The 18200-nt window shown below is 48.0% G+C and overlaps 1 protein-coding gene across 2 annotated transcripts; it reads left to right on the top strand.

The window, feature by feature from the left end:
• The first annotated feature begins 3323 nt into the window (after nt 1–3323).
• Nucleotides 3324–17131, top strand: LOC121481783 (serpin B8-like). Of its 2 annotated transcripts, XM_041739291.1 has the most exons (7): nt 3324–3426; nt 7457–7634; nt 8988–9125; nt 10828–10945; nt 12960–13102; nt 14431–14583; nt 16612–17131. In XM_041739291.1, exons 2-7 carry the CDS (start codon nt 7467–7469, stop codon nt 17014–17016), a joined length of 1125 nt encoding a protein of 374 aa, XP_041595225.1. In that variant the 5' UTR covers nt 3324–3426; nt 7457–7466; the 3' UTR covers nt 17017–17131. The 2 variants fall into 2 exon arrangements, with proteins under 2 accessions (XP_041595225.1, XP_041595226.1); XM_041739292.1 differs by lacking the exons at nt 3324–3426; nt 7457–7634 and adding an exon at nt 10115–10200 and having other exon boundaries at nt 8987–9125.
• The last annotated feature ends 1069 nt before the right edge of the window (nt 17132–18200 follow it).

Below are 18200 nucleotides of genomic sequence, written 5' to 3' on the forward strand. Positions count from 1 at the left end.
TCAGCCTTTTAATTCACCTCTTGTTTTTGTTAGTTAATTAGTATTAGTTTATTATTATTATTGGTTACTTGTTATTATTAATTTTTTTTAAAAAAAGTCTAGTGTTCCAATGTACTGATCTCTCCTGTGATGCTAAGTGGCTGACACTAGTAGAACACCTACAGTAAAAAAAAGTGTTGTTAAAAAAAAAATGTTTTTTTAAATTCATGAGAGACACGGAGAGAGAGAGGCAGACACAGGCAGAGAGAGAAGCAGGCTCCCTGTGGGGAGCCCACTGCAGGACTCAATTCCAGGACCCCAGGATCAGGACCTGAGCCAAAGGCAGATGTTCAACCACTGAGCCACCCAGGTGCCCCTAGAAAGTGTTTTTTTTTTTTTTTAAATGCCATTGACTGATTGCCTTTAGGTAAAGGTGTATTTTAGCTATGAATGTGAAATCAACTGCTTGCGGAGGATTGCAAAGTGATCATTTGAGAACATCCATTGGGATGTTTTTCCATTGTGATATGATTTTATTACTAGAAAAAAGATGTTAAAACTCTCAAACATGGGCACTTAAAAAAACTTGCAAATATAATTTTCTAAACTTCATGAAAGTCTTCCAAACAGAGAAGATTTGGTGGGCTTCTCACTGTTCAGATATGGAAAATACAAGTCGGAAAACATGAGTTTGCAAAGCCAATGATTTTCAGGAGGATAAATAGATTTTTAATACTTAGATTTCAACCAGACATCTTTGCATGGTTAGTATGTGAATGCAAATCAAATGTCACGGTTTAGTCAGCAGAACCAATGATGATGACTTTATCCCATTTTAATCAACCCATTTTCTGAGAAGCGTTTCTCTCTGACAGCAACCAATCTAAGTTTAGAAATAAACTGAACTTAAAACCTGGTCTTGGGTCATAGGGCAGATCTATTTTTAACTCTCTGAGGAACCTCCACACAGTTTTCCAGAGTGGCTGCACCAGTTCACATTCCCACCAACAGTGTAAGAGGGTTCCCTTTTCTCCGCATCCTCTCCAACATTTGTGGTTTCCTGCCTTGTTAATTTTCCCCATTCTCACAGGGGTTAAGTGAGATCTCATTGTGGGTTGATGTGTATTTCCCTGATGGCCAGTGATGCAGAGCATTTTCTCATGTGCATGTTGGCCATGTCCATGTCTTCCTCTGTGAGATTTCTCTTCATGTCTTTTGCCCATTTCATGATTGGATTGTTTGTTTCTTTGCTGTTGAGTTTAATAAGTTCTTTATAGATCTTGGAAACTAGCCCTTTATCTGATATGTCATTTGCAAATATCTTCCATTCTGTAGGTTGTCTTTTAGTTTTGTTGACTGTATCCTTTGCTGTGCAAAAGCTTCTTATCTTGATGAAGTCCCAATAGTTCATTTTTGCTTTTGTTTCTTTTGCCTTCGTGGATGTATCTTGCAAGAAGTTACTGTGGCTGAGTTCAAAAAGCGGAGTTGCTTGTGTTCTCCTCTAGGATTTTGATGGAATCTTGTCTCACATTTAGATCTTTCATCCATTTTGACTTTATCTTTGTGGATGGTGCAAGAGAGTGGTCTAGTTTCATTCTTCTGCATGTGGATGTCCAATTTTCCCAGCACCATTTATTGAAGAGACTGTCTTTCTTCCAATGGATAGTCTTTCCTCCTTTATCGAATATTAGATGACCGTACATTTCAGGGTCCACTTCTGGGTTCTCTATTCTGTTCCATTGATCTATGTGTCTATTTTTGTGCCAGTACCACACTGTCTTGATGACCACAGCTTTGTAGTACAACCTGAAATCTGGCATTGTGATGCCCCCAGATATGGTTTTCTTTTTTGAAATTCCCCTGGCTATTCGGGGTCTTTTCTGATTCCACACAAATCTTAGAATAATTTGTTCTAACTCTCTGAAGAAATTGCACTGTTGGGGATTTACCCCAAAGATTCAGATGCAATGAAACGCCGGGACACCTGCACCCTGATGTTTCTAGCAGCAATGTCCACAATAGCCAAACTGTGGAAGGAGCCTGGTGTCCATCGAAAGATGAATGGATAAAGAAGATGTGGTTTATGTACACAATGGAATATTCCTCAGCCATTAGAAACGACAAATACCCACCATTTGCTTCAACGTGGATGAAACTGAAGGGTATTATGCTGAGTGAAGTAAGTCAATTGGAGAAGGACAAACAGTGCATGTTCTCATTCATTTGGGGAATATAAATAATAGTGAAAGGGAATATAAGGGAAGGGAGAAGAAATGTGTGGGAAATATCAGAAAGGGAGACAGAACATAAAGACTCCTAACTCTGGGAAACGAACTAGGGTGGTGGAAGGGGAGGAGGGCGGGGGGTGGGGGTGAATGGGTGACGGGCACTGAGGGGGGCACTTGACGGGATGAGCACTGGGTGTTATTCTGTATGTTGGTAAATTGAACACCAATAAAAAACAAATTTATTATTTAAAAAAAAAACAAAAAACAAAAACCAAACAAACAAACAAAAAAACCTGGTGTTGGGACAAGGCCTGGGTGGCTCAGTGGTTGAGGGTCTGCCTTTGGCTCAGTGTGTGTGCGTGTGTGTGTGATCCTGGGGTCCCCGGATCGGGTCCCACGTCGGGCTCCCTGCATGGGGCCTGCTTCTCCCTCTGCCTGTGTCTCTGCTTCTCTCTCTCTCATGAATAAATAAATAAAATCTTAAAAAAAAACCAAAACTGGTCTTTAAGTTACTGTATTTAAAAGCGTTAAATTAAGGTTAAGACACATATTCAATCTCGTGGATTTCATTAAATCTTGAAATAACTTTCTGAGTACTTAAAAATGTGTATTTCTAATAAATTTTTTCTTATTTGAAGTGTTCGTAGCGTTTATATTAGTACTTAGCCTATTTGCACATCTAAGTCTGAATACCGATACCAGAGGTGCATGCTCGGGACGCTGGATTGAAGTCCGACCAGAGCAGTTTGGAAGCCAGGGGCCCTAAGAACCTTTACCCTCTGGCCTTGCTTTTGGTAAATTTCCAGAGTGGAGGGTCGCTTTTATTTTATTTTAAGGTTTTATTTATTTATTCATGAGAGACACAGAGAGAGAGAGAGAGGCAGAGACCCAGGCAGAGGGAGACGCAGGCTCCGCGCAGGGAGCCCGACGCGGGACTCGACCCCGCGTCCCCAGGACCAGGCGCGGGCTGCAGGCGGCGCTACACCGCGGAGCCCCGGGGCCGCCGTGCACCCGCTCTCGCGCTCACGCTCCAAACACGGAGCGCGCGGCCCGGGCCCCAGGCGACCGCGGGGCGGCGCTGCTCCCCCCCCCCCCCCCCCCGCCGGGCGCGGGCGGCGGCACCCGACGGCTGAGTCCGCCCCGGAAGCCCGGCCCAGGTCAGGCGGCCGCCAGCGCGCAGCGAGCTCGGGGAGCAGCCGCCGCGGAGCCGGAGCCGCAGGTACCGGGCGGAGGCGCGCGTCCCCGGGGTCCCGGGCGGGGGGGCGGGGGGGCCGCGCCCGCGGGGCCGGCGGAGGCACCGAGCGGGGGGGGGGGCGGAGGCGGACACGCCCGGGCCGGGGCGCCCCCTGCGCTGCGCGGAGCCCGCGGGAAGGGAGAGGCGCCCCCGACCGGGCAGCCCCCGCCCGCGCCGCGCCCCCCTCCCCCTCCCCCCTCCTCCCTCCTCCCTCCCGCCGCGCTTCCCTCCGTCCTTCCTGTGCCCCGTTTGTCCCTTCCGTAGTCTTTGCTTTTCTTCATCCTTTTTCTTTCTTTCACGTGGCCTTCAGTGGCCGCTTCTCCTCGACACCACGCTCCCTTGCCTGTCTGCGCCTGGTCTGCGGCCCCAGGAATCAGTTTAAGGGACTCCCGGGCTCCGGCTCCCGCCGCCGCTGCCGCTCGGGTGAGGCCTCGGGCGCAGCAGCCTCCGCCGCCGCCTGTGCTGCCTTCCCGCCCCCCACCCGCGCCCTCCCGCTGCCCTGGCCCCTGGCACACGCCCTCCCAGGCCCCAGGGGACCCCTCCTCCTTGGCCCTTATCATCTTCCTCTTCCTACCTGCAAATACTGGAAATTCTTAAAAACTAGGCGAGTCGGGCACCTGGGGGCTCAGCGGTTGAGCATCTGCCTTTGGGTCAGGTCGTGGTCCCCAGAGCCTGGGATCCAGTCCCGCAGGGAGCCTGCCTCTCCCTCTGTCTGTGTCTCTGCCTCTCTCTCTCTGTCTCTCTCTGTCTCATGAATAAATAAATAATCTTAAAACAACAACAACAGCAATCTAGGTGGATTTCCCCTGTAGGCCTCTCTGTACCTCGTAGGTTCATCCCATTTGCCTGGGATCTCTGGCAACCTGGTGCTAATGGGCGGGACCTCTTGCTCTGGGACTTCTCCCGGCCTCAGGAACCTGCCTGGGTTCACCAGCACCCCTCCCTGTCTCCCTCACAGGTTCCTAGGTACCTAGGTGCTCTGCATGGTCTACACATCTCAGATGGAATGTATCACCTTCCTCATTCCATGTGGCTCCTCAGATAAACCTCCAGTGGTTCATGGCCAGCCCGAAGCGTCAATTAGCTAGGAGTCTGCTAAAAGATAAACTGAGGCATATTGAAGAGTTGAGTTCACTTGAGCGCAGATTAGTTCGAATGGGGCAGCATCCCGTCTGGCAGTGGAAGGATCTGAGGAACTGTCCAGAATCGAAGACTTCTAAGCAGAAGGGGAGTGGGACTAAGGAAGTTATCCTGGCAAAACAGAGGGTTGGTTATTGCAAAGTTATCTTCCATTAGGGGATGGCAGGGGACTGTCAGCAGGGGACCTCACTAGGCGGCTCCTGATTCACAGGTTTAAGATCCCATTTTGGGGAGAGCTGAAACTAATGAAATCAAGACTCCGGATCTGGGGCTGAGCATAAGCAACTCCACCTGGGGCCTGTTGTCTTGTTTTTGGCCAGCCTCAGTGTCATCCTTGACTCCTTTTCCGTGTCCCTCATGTGCCCCTCATGTGATGGGTCACCCGGCCCGGGCAGTGCCACCCTCCACCCTGCCCTGCTCGTGCTTCCTCCCTATCCCGCAGCCACTGCTTAATGGCAGTAGGCAGCCAGCAGCTTCCCCAGCCTTTTTCCAGGCTCAGCGGTGAGCCGCTGAGTTTCTAAAATCCAGTGGACTCATAGAAAAACATTTGTTTAAAAACCATACCTGGCTTTCCGGACCATAGCTCAAGGTCAGGCTTCTTGTCTCCAGCCACCTTGTGTCACGCGACCACAGAGAGCCAGCGCCCCCGCCCCACATCGCCTGCCCTGCACCTCCTGCCACCTTCTTTCTCCTGCCAATCCCATCACCGTGGCCTTAACGTCACCTCCCCCTTCCTCACCTCCCAGAAGCTCTTGCCCAGCCCCTGAAAGCCAGCTCACCCCTCGCCTTCTCCTGAGCTTTTAAAGAGAATTTATTTCACTTCTCTGTGGGCTTCCTTAGGACTTTATAAATGATCCAGTTACAGAGCACAGGGCTGGCTTGAAACCACCCATCTATGTTTGTGTGGCTCCCTATAGCTGGAAATCAGACCTTTCCACATTATTGTGTTCTTATGATGCAGTGGGATGGTGACACGGGTACCCAGAGGTGTTGTTTCGTATCATGTTGAAATTCATCCCTTTTTAGATTTATATCGGGCAAATTCCTCTTTGTTTCAAGCCCAGCCCTCTCGAAAGCTTAATGTGCACATGAGATTGGGTCATCACAAAGTAATGGGGCATCACGAGGAAAGAGAGTCATAGGGTTATCCTGTTCCAGCTCCTGCCTCTTTATGGGTGTGACCTGGACACACCCCCGAGGCGCCCTCGGGATAAGTGTGTGCCAGTGTGTCATCGCTGATGGATGGGGCAGACGCTGATGGGAAATACCCTGCTACTGACCAGCACCTGCCCACGTGGAAATGCAATGAAGGAAGAGGAAAGATGGAAGGACCCAGAAGAAGGCATTTGCCATTAGGTGCAGTTAAAATGTACAGTTGGCATTGGTGTGAATTTCCAGTACACTCCTTTGCCTGTTCAGGCAGGACCACACACACACACACACAAACACACACACACACACAGCACTCACACGCAGCCACCTAAGTTTAGGCTCAGGTAGGATCAACTCCAGAGTTGTGTCTATCACCTCTGCTTTACCTAATTCTCTCCTCCTTCGGGTCCCTTTGGTGCCACCTGTGCTGGGCCCCGTGCTGTGCAGTTTGCGTCTCCCTCGGGCTCCTAGCTGTTCCTTTTCTGAAAGTCCTCCAATGCCAGGCGAGGAAATGTGTGGCCGGAGGTGGCCTGCAGGCAGGCTGGACACTGCTCCCTCATGGGACTTGCCCACTGCAGATGCATCAGCGTTCCCACACCTGCAGCCCTCGGGTTCAAGCCGAGCAGCTGAAGGTTCTGGAGAGGCTTCCAGAGGGGAGGACAGTGAGGAACTTCCACTGTTGTCCTCTAAGAAGTGACCTGTAAAGTATAGCATACCGCTGTGCAAGCTTTGCCACTATTGTATTCTCTTGGTTGATGTTGTATGATTGATTGATAGATGGATGGATTTATCCATTTATTCATTTTAGAGAGAGAGTGAGTGTGAGCAGGAGGATGTGCATAGTGAAAGGGAGAGAGGATCTTCAAGCCAAGTCCCCGCTGAGCAGAGCCTGTCATGGGGCGGGTGGTGGTGGTGGTGCTTGATCTCAGGACCCTGAGATTATGACCTGAGCTGAAACCAAGAATTGGCTGTTTAACCTCCCGACCCATTCAAGCACCCCTTGGTTGATATGTTATATCATTTCTTTTAAACCTGAATTTGCACTGGTTGGGTCTATTATAGAATCTATATTTAGACTCCAACCTTATACTTTTTTTTTTTTTTTTTTGGTTGGTTGGTTTGACATCACACTTTTTTTTTTTTCCTTCCTAAATCAGAGACATCTTCTATCTCCTCTTTAAAAAAAAGCCTTAAGAAGTAGCTTTCAAGGAACCAGTCAACCCTGGGGAGGCTCTGGTTGAAACAGTTGTCTCCCTGTCCTCTTGCACCCACTGAGCTCCTCTGCTCTCCTGCCCCTGAGACATCCAGGAGATCCCCGCCTCACCCAAGGCCTAAGGAGATACAGTTGCAGGGGCAGAGTCTGTGTCCTGCCTGCATTCCTTGATCATGGCCTCATGTCATTCTGACCTTTGCTTCTCTTGTCGCATCTCCTTCTCTGGCTCTGAGCCTCCTGCCTTCCTCTTAGGAGGACCCAGGAATTATGCTGAGCCCACCTGGATACTGGAGGAAATCTCCCTGTCTCAAGTCCTTGATTCAGTGAATCATATCTGCAAGGCCTCTAATGCTGTGCAAGATAACAAAGGTTTCGGAGGTTGAACGTGGCTGGCTGTGGGGGTGTGGTTATTCTTCTGGCCATGCCACTGACCACTGACAGGGGTGCTGTTGGCCAGATGACACAACGGTGGGCTTGGCTGATGTGCTTCGTGTTGTCCTTTTGATACAGACCTTCCCTGATGGATGATCTCTATGAAGCAAATGGCAGTTTTGCCATCAACTTATTAAAAATGTTGGGTAGAGAGGACAGCTCGCGAAATGTGTTCTGCTCCCCTCTGAGCATCTCCTCTGCCCTGGCCATGGTCTTCATGGGGGCCAAAGGAAACACCGCTGCCCAGATGTCCCAGGTATGTGTGCCTGTCGCAGAGGAAGAACAGTGGGTCGCTTTTTTCGGTTCTTTCACAGAGCTCGTCATTTCATACGTCACAGCAGCTGATGGAAGCCAGGGCAGGCTGGCGGGTGGCTGGTGGGTGGCAGGAGGCACCGTGGTGAGGGAAAAAGAGCAGCTGGAGGCAGAAATGGGAATTGTTTCAGAACCTGCAGCCTACCTTGACAGCCCACCTGCAGGACCTTGACCAAACGAGTCATTATGTCACTTTTGCTACTAGATCAGAGCATCAATATGTGATAGCAAAGTGGTGACTTTGATAAGTCAGGTGAGCTATAATTCTGTCCCACAGGAAGTCTGGAAATTTCACCTTTGTTACATTTTAGGTTTTTGCTAACGTCAAATACCCAATTGAGATGTAGCTGTTTGAACGAACTTTCTGTTAAGTGGGTTCTTTCTAGGGTATGATTAGGCATAAGCACAAGAAGAAAGCACCACAGTGTGGACTTTTGTTTCTGAAATCATTGAGAAGGAACGTGTAATCTGATTGAGCTGAAACGGGTCCCCAGGACCTGAGCTACAAAGGCAGTAGTGGCAAACACTTTAGGGAAGTAATCTCTAACCTTTTTGTTAGCTTAAGTTTCTCGGACAGCCCCAGAACATGGTCAGTGCCCAGGACTTCCCCATTGATAGCAGGGGTATGTGGGCACCTTCTGGAAGTGCCCCTGGGGATGGCAGCTGGGGGTGGGGGGGGGACAGGCGGGTGGTTTCTTCCAGCTGCCTGGAGGAGGGAGGCTTTGGACGAGGGCCATTGGGAGACAGAGGAACAACCTTAACTTCCACTCTGACTTGACATGGAAGTCACAGGGTGGTCTGCAGAACGTCTGAAATTGCTGCTGACGTAGTCTCTGTTGATTTCTGCTCATTCTGGTCTTCCCTGGGTCATGCCAGCTTCATTCCAGCTACCTATTTGTTCTGTTGTGTCTCCCTTCTGAGTCATCACACCCACCTTTCTAAGTGGGTCAATCTGCCAGGTCAGTGGTTTACGCCCTGGCACGATTTTGTCTTCCAGGGGACATCTGCCACTGACGGGACAGCTTGGTTGTCCTAGCTGAGAGGTCCTCCTGACATCTAGTGGTTAGAGGCTAGAAATGCTCACAATCTCTTAAAACACGGAGAATAGCCCCCGCAATGACCCCAAATGCAACAGCGCCCAAGTGGAGAAGTGCTGTGGGAGAGTTAAACCAAACCCCCTTCAAGATGGGGGAGCTGTTGTGATCTTCAGCGCAGGGGTTGGTTTGGAGATAGCTCTTTGTGGGAGATGGCAATGGCAATGGCAATGTTACAAGGCCCCGTCCTTGTCTGTTACCAGGCGCTTTGTTTGAGCAGAGATGGAGATATTCACCAAGGTTTCCGGTCGCTCCTCGCGGAGGTTAACAAATCCGGCACTCAGTACTTGCTCAGAACTGCCAACAGACTCTTCGGAGAGGAGACATGTGATTTTCTTCCAGTAAGTTGTGCTCACGTATTGATGTCAAAAAAAAAAAAAAAAAAAGGCAAAAAAAGATAGACACTGCAGAAGAACAGAGATAAAGTATAATTCTGGTGCCTTAAATGTGCCCAGAATTGTAATCTTCTGTAATTTTGAATTTTATGATTGCCTCTGGTCTTTTTAAAAGTTGTTTTTGAGAGATTCTTCCCAAATGTCAACCTCAATATGTGCATCCTCCTGCACCCAGACCTGCCTCCCTGCCCCTTGACCCCCTATGTCTCAGTGACCACATCGTCCCCTGTGTGTATACAGCTGTCCCCAGTCTCACCTCCGGTTGTTGGGTGGTTCCTGCAGGGCCAGTCTCTCAAGGCCTCTTAAATGTGTCCCCTCTTTGAATCATCGCCACCACTGCCTGGGTCCAGTCCATTCTCACTGTATTTTCTACACCATTAAATTCTTTCCTGATGGATCTCTCCAAGTCCAGCCAGGTTCTCCCATACTAGTGACACAAGAGTCTTTTTAATTAAAATTGGTTCATAAAAGTGAGGCTTTTAGTCTGTGCACTTCCTATTTACTGAAGCCTGTCATTCCCAAGCTCCCCAGTGCAGTAAAAAGCCTGCCATCACGCAATAAGTGAGGGCCAAAAAATTATGTTGCATACTCTGCAGAGTGTGGCGACCTCAGATCAATGGAGTCATCTGGGCAAACCCGGCCATCTTCCTGGCCGGCAGTTCCAAGGGTGCCTCTGTCCGATTCAAATACATCCCTGTCCTGGCTGCTGTAGAGATCGCCTATTTGGGGCTTAAGTAGCATTGGAGAATGTTCTGGGTCTTCTAGGACAAGCACTAATGATCCCAGGAATCTTCTGGTTAATTGATGTTCATTTTTGAACGTCATCCTCATCTTTGAGTATTGTAATTGGGGGATCTTGGGGACACAGGAACTCACCTCCCCTTTTTGTCAGTTGCTTGGCTTCTCTTTCTCTCCACATTTTCTTTCTTCTGTAGAAGCTAAAATATTTGAGGACAGGAGATGGGCGGAGGATGGGAGCCAATTGCCAGGCACATTATATCTGAAACCAAGTTTTTGTGAGGTGAGTTATCTTTGGGTTTTCACGCATTGGGTGCAGGCCCTTCCTGACTTGAACTTGCATTTCAGAGCTCATCCCCTGCCACTGTTTCCCCTAATCCACCCCTCAGCCCTGGCGCCCCCGGGTGTGATCTAGGCCTATCCATTCCACTCCTGGAGGATCTGTTTCCACTATGGAGTATTCTCCATCGTTCTCAAATTCAGACACTGTGGTTGGTGTTGGTGATACAGAAACGGGTAAAAGGAAGTTAGAGTGCCTGGCAGACAGAAAATCAAACAGGAAGTCAGCATGGAGCAGAAGCATTGGACAGGACCATTCATGGGCTGTTCCATGCGTGCCCACCACCATCTGCGTTCTCGAAGCCTTTGGAACTATGTGCGGACCTCTGTCATTTCTCCCAGTGGCCTGTGAACCAGCTGGGGGCCAATGTCATGTGTCCTCCCTGGTGTCGGGCCCCGGGCAGGGGGTCAGCCACGGCCTCCGCGGTCTGCTCACTTTTGCCAATCACTTACACGAGTCTAACAGCGCAGGATGCCCCACTCAGAGGTCCTGCTTGAGGGGGAGCATAGTGACAAGTTTGTTGACGTGGGACCTGGGCTGAGCAGAACAGACCCGTACTCGTGTTTGTAGGCCTACAGGGAATCCTGCCAGAAGTTCTACCAGGCGGAGCTGGAGGAGCTGTCGTTCGCCAAAGACACTGAAGAATGCCGGGAGCACATAAACCACTGGGTGACAGAGAAGACGGAAGGTGAGAGAGGCCCACCAGCCATGCGGCTCGGGTATTTTTCTCAGGTTTATGAGGTCACGAAGTGGTCATTTCCAAAAGCTACGTCAACCGAGTGAGAATCTCAGACCCTCTCCCCTTCTGGATTGTGCTGGAAACTGCCTGAGAAGTGCTTCCTGTTTGGGGTGGATGAACTGGGCTGGCTCAGAGGTTGGGACTGACACTAACCCCGTTCTAGGAAGCTTTTGAGAAAGAAACAGGGATCTGCTAGGGGCACCGTCTACACTCAACCCTTTCATTGTTGTAGCTAGGGAAATAGACTCATCAGCACCATATGGATTCACTTTTTCTCCCTGACTGATGGTTCCTTTGCTGATGGTCCCTGTCAGCCTTCTGGGTGAGGAGGGGAAAGCCCTCGTCATGCCCCGAGGGCAGGATGATGTTCGGGTTAGGTTGCGGCTGAGATGGGGCCACATTTCACGTCACCCCCCTGTGGTGACGAGGACAGGCTAGTTTTGTCTATGGGGCTGTCCTCCCGTTGTCACGTGACTGTGGTGGAATTTGCTTTCAGGGCAAGAGCTTCTCTGCCTTGTCCAGATTCTGGAAGGGCAGCTCATGAGGAACCTGCAGCCTCCCCTGCCCAGACCACCCTCTGTCTTAGCAGGAATCCTTCTGCCAGTGCTTGGCTAGAGTTCACAGGGGAAGGGCATGCTTTTAAGCACTCAGAGTACCTGACACAAGCTAGAAACTTCTAGAAGTGTAGGTATGGGGGGGGGGTGTTAAATCACTTATTTCTTCATGTGCTCACCTAGCCTGCATTAGTACATCCATTCTTTTTTTTTTCTTTTAAAGATTTTATGTATTTATTCATGAGAGACACACAGAGAGGCAGAGACACAGGTAGAGGGAGAAGCAGGCTCCCTGTGGGGAGCCCAATGTGGGACTCGATCTCAGGACCCTGGGATCCTGGGATCCTGACCTGAGCCAAAGGCAGACGCTCAACCACTGAGCCACCCAGGCGCCCCACATCCACTCTGTCTTTATGGTGCACCCACTTCATGTCAGGCAGCAGCTGAGCCCATGATTGTACTGAACGCCAATCAAATAATGATCGTGGGAAGGGTACAGCCTCTCACGTCCTCCTATGTTATATGTGCAGTGGTCTCTCGCTTTCCCATTGATCCAGCACTGCTAGCACTTCATTTGGGGATGCCAGAAGCTTCTACATACATCACACTCCCTCCCTACATTACTCACTTCCTCTTCATCAGATGGACTACCATTGTGTTTCCCCAAGGTATCAGCGCCATAGGGGACATTGGGCATCACCTTGTCCCTGGTCTTATTGGATAACTTAATTCGGGCCCCTTTATTGCACCCCTTAATCCCGTCCCCCCATTCACTGCCTTCAGGAGGGCTGCTTTCATCCATTTACGGGTCTGTATTCTTTCATCCTTCAGAAGCTTCTCTTCGCCTAAGTGAGATTTGAAGCTTAGCATAGAGCAATTTTCTCAACCAGAGTCAGCCCCCAGGTGACGTTTGCCAATGGCTAAAGACATTTTGGTTGTCACAACTGGGGAAATGCTACTGGTGGAACATCCTACAATGCCCAGGACGCTTCCCACAACAAAGAAGTATCTGGCTTACAATGTCAGTAGCGGCATCAAGGTTGGCAAGCATACAATTAGAAGCAAGACTCTTGGGCTATTGTCTCGGCTCAGGCACTTGCCACCTATGTGACCTTCGCAAAATGTCAGGCAAATGCCTTGACCTGAATTTCTAGATCTATAAATTGAGGGCAAAATGATAGTTGACCTGCCTGCTTCGAGATTGCTGTTTAGGGGCAAGCAGTACATGTCCTGTGTGTGCGCAGCACTACATCCCATCGCCCTTTCCTCAGACAGCCAGGAGGGCAGGATTCCAGCCTGGCTATCAGCCAAGCCAAGCTTCATATGTCAGGAGCATTGTCAGAAGAGAATGTTTATTCCCCTCCCTTCTCCCCCCAAATAGCAATAAACTTCTCTCATATTCTTTGCAGGGAAGATTTCAGAGATCCTGGGTGCTGGGACAGTTGATGCACTGACTAAGCTGGTTCTCGTGAATGCCATCTATTTCAAAGGGAAATGGCATGAACAGTTTGACAGAAAGAGCACAAGGGGAATGCCCTTTAAAATCAACCAGGTAGGGAAGTATTTGTTGGATGCACTGCTACTCCCTTAATGTGATATGCTGGGAAAGATTGTGGGTGAATAGGAAAAATAATTGATTTCATACTATATTTCTGAATGAATTTCATACCCCCTGTATATCTTTTGTTGGAGAGGGGAAGAGAAAAGGTAAAATCATTTTTATATTGACAGTTTTGTGTTCACATCCTTTGTAAACCGATTCGTCTGTCTTTGGCCCTATTATTTAGATCGAAAGAAAATGTTCTCTAACCCTTGGCATTACGTATGTCCTGAAATATCACTGTATTGACGTAGACACCTTCTTGCAATGTCAGTGACAACTATGCCTATATATTCACTTATAATTCACAGCCATGCAATTCTGAACACAAGAAAAAAAGTGTTAACAGATGTTCAGGCTAACTTTGTCTTTATTTTTAGATCTTTTTAAAAATAAAAATTGTATATAAGGTGAGTGAGATGATGATTTGATGTAATACATATAATGAAATAACTGTTGTGGTCAAGCCAATTAACATACACTTTCCTTACATGGTTACCGTATTATTTTTGTGATGAGGGCACCTGAAATCTACTCTCTTAGCAAATTTCCATATTCACTACAAGTATTAGTAACTGTAGTCATCATACTGGACATCAGATCTCTAGACTTAAAGCCTAACTTTAAAAACACTTTTGTCCCTTCACTGTTAAGTATGTTAATAATTGGCGTCAATAGCAATTAGCTTGAAATTTCACTTGCATCAACTTGATGATAGGATATTGCACGCAGATTTAAAAGTCTAGAAATGCATTTGATGCAAGCTTTAGAAATGGTGGACACAACAAATCTTGTCAAGGTCCCCTCTCCAAGAAAACCAAAGCCATAAAGCCATATAATTGAGCAATAAAAATATAAGTCTCTGTGGCCTATACATCTTTTCTAACCACATCCTTCAACCACAAAACCTGATTTTTAGTTAATTCTCCCCTTAACTTGGATAAATAAAGTTTAACTATAAGGTTGCTAGGAGTGTTTCTCTAATGCATCTTTTCAGAAAAGAAAAACACAATTTCTTCTGGAAGTAATGTAGGGTGTTGTCTCTCTCTATTCATAAATTTTATCCTCTCTCACTTGGTAATGGTTGATCTGCTGGGACAATAGCATGTTGTATTCGATACTAATATGTAAGAATGAAGATTTTGCATCTATCAGCATAATGTGCAGAAATAGTAATTCTCTTCTCTGTACCTGGGGGTCCTGCAGATTAAATATATCTTATCTTTAGTAAGCTGTGCTCATTTTCCAGCAATTGGATTTTAATTTCGTATTTTCATTAGGAGAGAAAGACGGTGCAGATGATGTTTAAGCAGGCTAAATTTAAAATGGGGTATGTGGATGACGTGCACACTCAGATCCTGGAGCTGCCCTACGCGGGGGAGGAGCTGAGCATGGTCATTCTGCTGCCAGATGACAACACTGATCTTGCCGAGGTAAGCCCTCATCAGGGAGTCGGAGCATCTGCGGAGACAGCTTGAGTCCATTTTTTAATGTTCGTCCATCAGATGGCATTTGAGGAATTCCAGTTGAGGGTTTTTAGGAGTATTGAATGAACAGCATCTCATGTTCTGGTGAACATGTGTTTGCATTTCTGTTGAGTATGTATCCAGGAGTGGAATTGGGCGAGGTCGCATTCTGATGAAGCTGAGAAGAGAGACTTCAAAAATTCTAAGAATGCTATGTGAAGGGAGGGGCTAGTTGAGGTCCCAATAATTATTGAAGTAAAGTGCTAGGCAGGAAGAGGGATTCACTGTTTCGTTTCTTCTTTTCTTTTCTTTTCTTTTCTTTTCTTTTCTTTTCTTTTCTTTTCTTTTCTTTTCTTTTCTTTTCCTTTTCCTTTTCCTTTTCCTTTCCTTTTCCTTTCCTTTTCCTTTCCTTTTCCTTTCCTTTTCCTTTCCTTTCCTTTCCTTTCTCTTCTTTTCTTTCTTTCTTTCTTTCTTTCTTTCTTTCTTTCTTTCTTTCTTTCTTTCTTTCTTTCTTTCTTTCTTTCTTTCTTTCTTTCTTTCTTTCTTTCTTTCCTTTCTTTTTTAAAGATTTTATTTATTCATCCATGAGAGCACGGAGAGAGAGGGCGGCAGAGACTAGGCAGAGGGAGAAGCAGGCTACCCTGCCAGGAACCTGATGCAACACTCCATCCCACGACTCTGGGATCACATCCCAAGCCAAAGGCAGATGCTCAACCACTGAGCCACCCAGGCATCCTTGGGCAGTGTTTCTCAAACATGAATGTGCATAGGAAACTCCTGGGTGTCTTATTAAAATGCAATTTTTGATTTGGGGCTGGGGAGGGGCGATGGTGTGAGATTCTGCATTTCTAACAAGATTCCAGGTGATGTAGATGCTACTGATCAGGGACCACACTTTGAGTAGCAAGAGGCTCAAGTACAGCTGAAGAATTTTCTTTAGACAAGAGGAGGGGGCTTTCTTCCCATGAAAGAAAAGGAACGAGTTCACAGTGGGAGGAAATAAATTTGTAGGGAGGTCCTGACCAGTAGTGTGCTTATTATCTTGGCTCTCTGGGGATGGGAAAGGGTTCATATATAATGTTGCATATGGTTCCCTTGGTGTAAATCCTCCCATCTGGCTGAGTTTAGGCTACTGAGGGTCTAACAGTTGACTCCTGCCAGAGATACAAGCCGGCACCAGCACACAAACGCACAGGATGATGAGGGTGGGGCCTGTGCAATTGCCCTGGTTTCTCTTTGGAATCAAGAAAGCTCTTGGCATGAGTTGAAGGTGAGATCTGCTTTAGAAGAAAATTAGGAGGGTCTGGGAATTCGAGTTAACATCCAAACAACCATCACTATAGAGGAGCATCTGCCTGGACTCCAGGTGGTGAAGAGAAAGGCGAGAGGCAGTGGAAGCCCCTTCTTCCTTTCTTTCTTAACTGTGGCCAAACAGAGTGAGTGACGGGTCTTGGAAGTTTTGAAGCGAATGCCAGGACAGGCCGAAGACCAACAAGAATGGCGGAAGCCACAGTGTTGTTGAACTCTCTGTTTCTGCTCTCGCCTCCCCAGAAGCTGAGTCTTCCTTCCTGTTCAGATGTTCCCTGGTCTTCCCGCACTGGCCCATCAGAGTTCTGAGCCATTCTCTGTCTCTTTTGTCAAACAGTCTCTAATTCACGCTGACGTGCATCACATGCATACAATCACTTGGTTATGAGAACTTGCCAAACTAAAAGACACTTGAAATGAGATTGGTACAGATAAAAAATAAAACACACAAACAAAATAAACCCCCACAACTCCCCTGTCTCAGGTGTTTTTTGGTTATTTTCTTCATATAGCCATAAAGCAGGGAGAAAGATGAGAATTTGAGGGAAAAGCTTGGTATGTGTACAAGAGGAACAAGACAATGTGTACATTGTCTTGGACCAGGACTCATCTCGTTGCCTGTCAGCGGGGTGGTGGGTGCCAGGCTGTTGTTTCTACGTTTTAAGATTTGGTTCCTTCTTACTTCAGGTGGAAAAAGCACTTACGTACGAGAAGTTCAGAGCCTGGACAGATCCAGAAAACATGACTAAGAACAAAGTTCAAGTTTTCCTTCCCCGGTTGAAGCTGGAGGAGAGTTATGACTTGGAGTCTTTTCTTCGAAGTGTAGGCATGATTGATGCATTTGAGGAGGCCAAGGCAGACTTTTCTGGAATGTCAGCGAAGAAGAATGTGCCGGTGTCCAAGGTGGCGCACAAGTGCTTCGTGGAGGTGAATGAGGAGGGCACGGAGGCGGCGGCTGCCACGGCCGTGGTCAGGAATGCTCGGTGCAGCAGAGCCGAGCCAAGGTTCTGTGCAGACCACCCTTTCCTCTTCTTCATCATACACCACCGCACCAACAGCATTTTGTTCTGCGGCAGGTTCTGCTCCCCATGAGGAGGCGCCGTGGCTGTCTACTGCCCCCCCTCCTGCCCACCTGGCCTTCTGGCACATTCCTTTTGACCGAACTGCTGTGGTCGTTTGAATGTCAAAATAAAGCGTGTGCCCCTGGGAAGTTTGTGAGTGTCCTTACCAAATATTCCATGGCCCCTGCGAAAACTGAGGTGTCAAATGTGTGAAGTTGCGGGCTGAGAAGGCTGTGACTGTTCTAGAAGGTTCGGGCAGCTCCTGGTTCTCATCGACTCTGCCCTCACCTACCTATCAGAGGACGGCCTGTTCTCATTTTTGCGGGCGCCCTGAGGAGCATGTCAAGGATTCAGAAAGCAGCCCACTGAGTGCTTTCCCATCCTGCAGTGACCTCTAAACTCTGCTCACCTCCACTGCCGGAGGCCAGAGCCTGACCCCACTGTATCCACAGCCAGAGGTCAACAGCACAGAGCAAACCCTGCAGCCTGGGTGGCTGAGATGAGGGGCCTTTCCCCTGTCAGTGTCACACAGACCACCTGCACGTCCCACGGCTCACACTGTCCCCCGTGAAGACAACTTCTTCACATGGCCTTGCCATAAACCTTCAGACCTGACCTAGGAGGCAGAGCTTGGAACCATGTAGTGCCATGTAGTTTCCTCCATTCCCTTTCCTTCTGAAGCACCCCATACACACACACACCAGACACCTTCACATGAAGCACCGGCCAGAAGCAGTGTCCCTCTAGTTAACCACATATGCTCACGTGTGGCTCCAGCACATCGTACTTATGCATGGGCCTCCCTATGGTATTTTTTGACTTAAAAAAGGATTTGTAGAAGCACCTGGGTGGCTCAGCTGTTGACTAGAGGTGAAGCCACAGGACTAGAAAGCTTGCATCTTTTAGTTTTAATCTCATATCCACTTCTAATTTTAAAAAATCTATACCTTTATTATGGTATAATTTATCCAGAATAAGCTTTACAGATTTAACATGTTACAGTTTGATAAATTTTGACACATGTATGCACCCATGAAACCAAACCAAGGAACCAGAGGGCAGGTCCCAGGCCACGGGAAGTCCTGTCAGTTAGCCCTCTGAGGTCTGTACAATGACAATGAGCTAAGGAGACCTGTCAACCTTTACTCAGACCTCTTGGATTTCCAAATGAAGGAGACTAGGGTTCAGGTTGAGATCCCTCTGTCCCCAAGGGGA

Source organism: Vulpes lagopus, chromosome 24, assembly GCF_018345385.1.
Source record: "Vulpes lagopus strain Blue_001 chromosome 24, ASM1834538v1, whole genome shotgun sequence".
Classification (NCBI taxonomy): Eukaryota; Metazoa; Chordata; class Mammalia; order Carnivora; family Canidae; genus Vulpes; species Vulpes lagopus.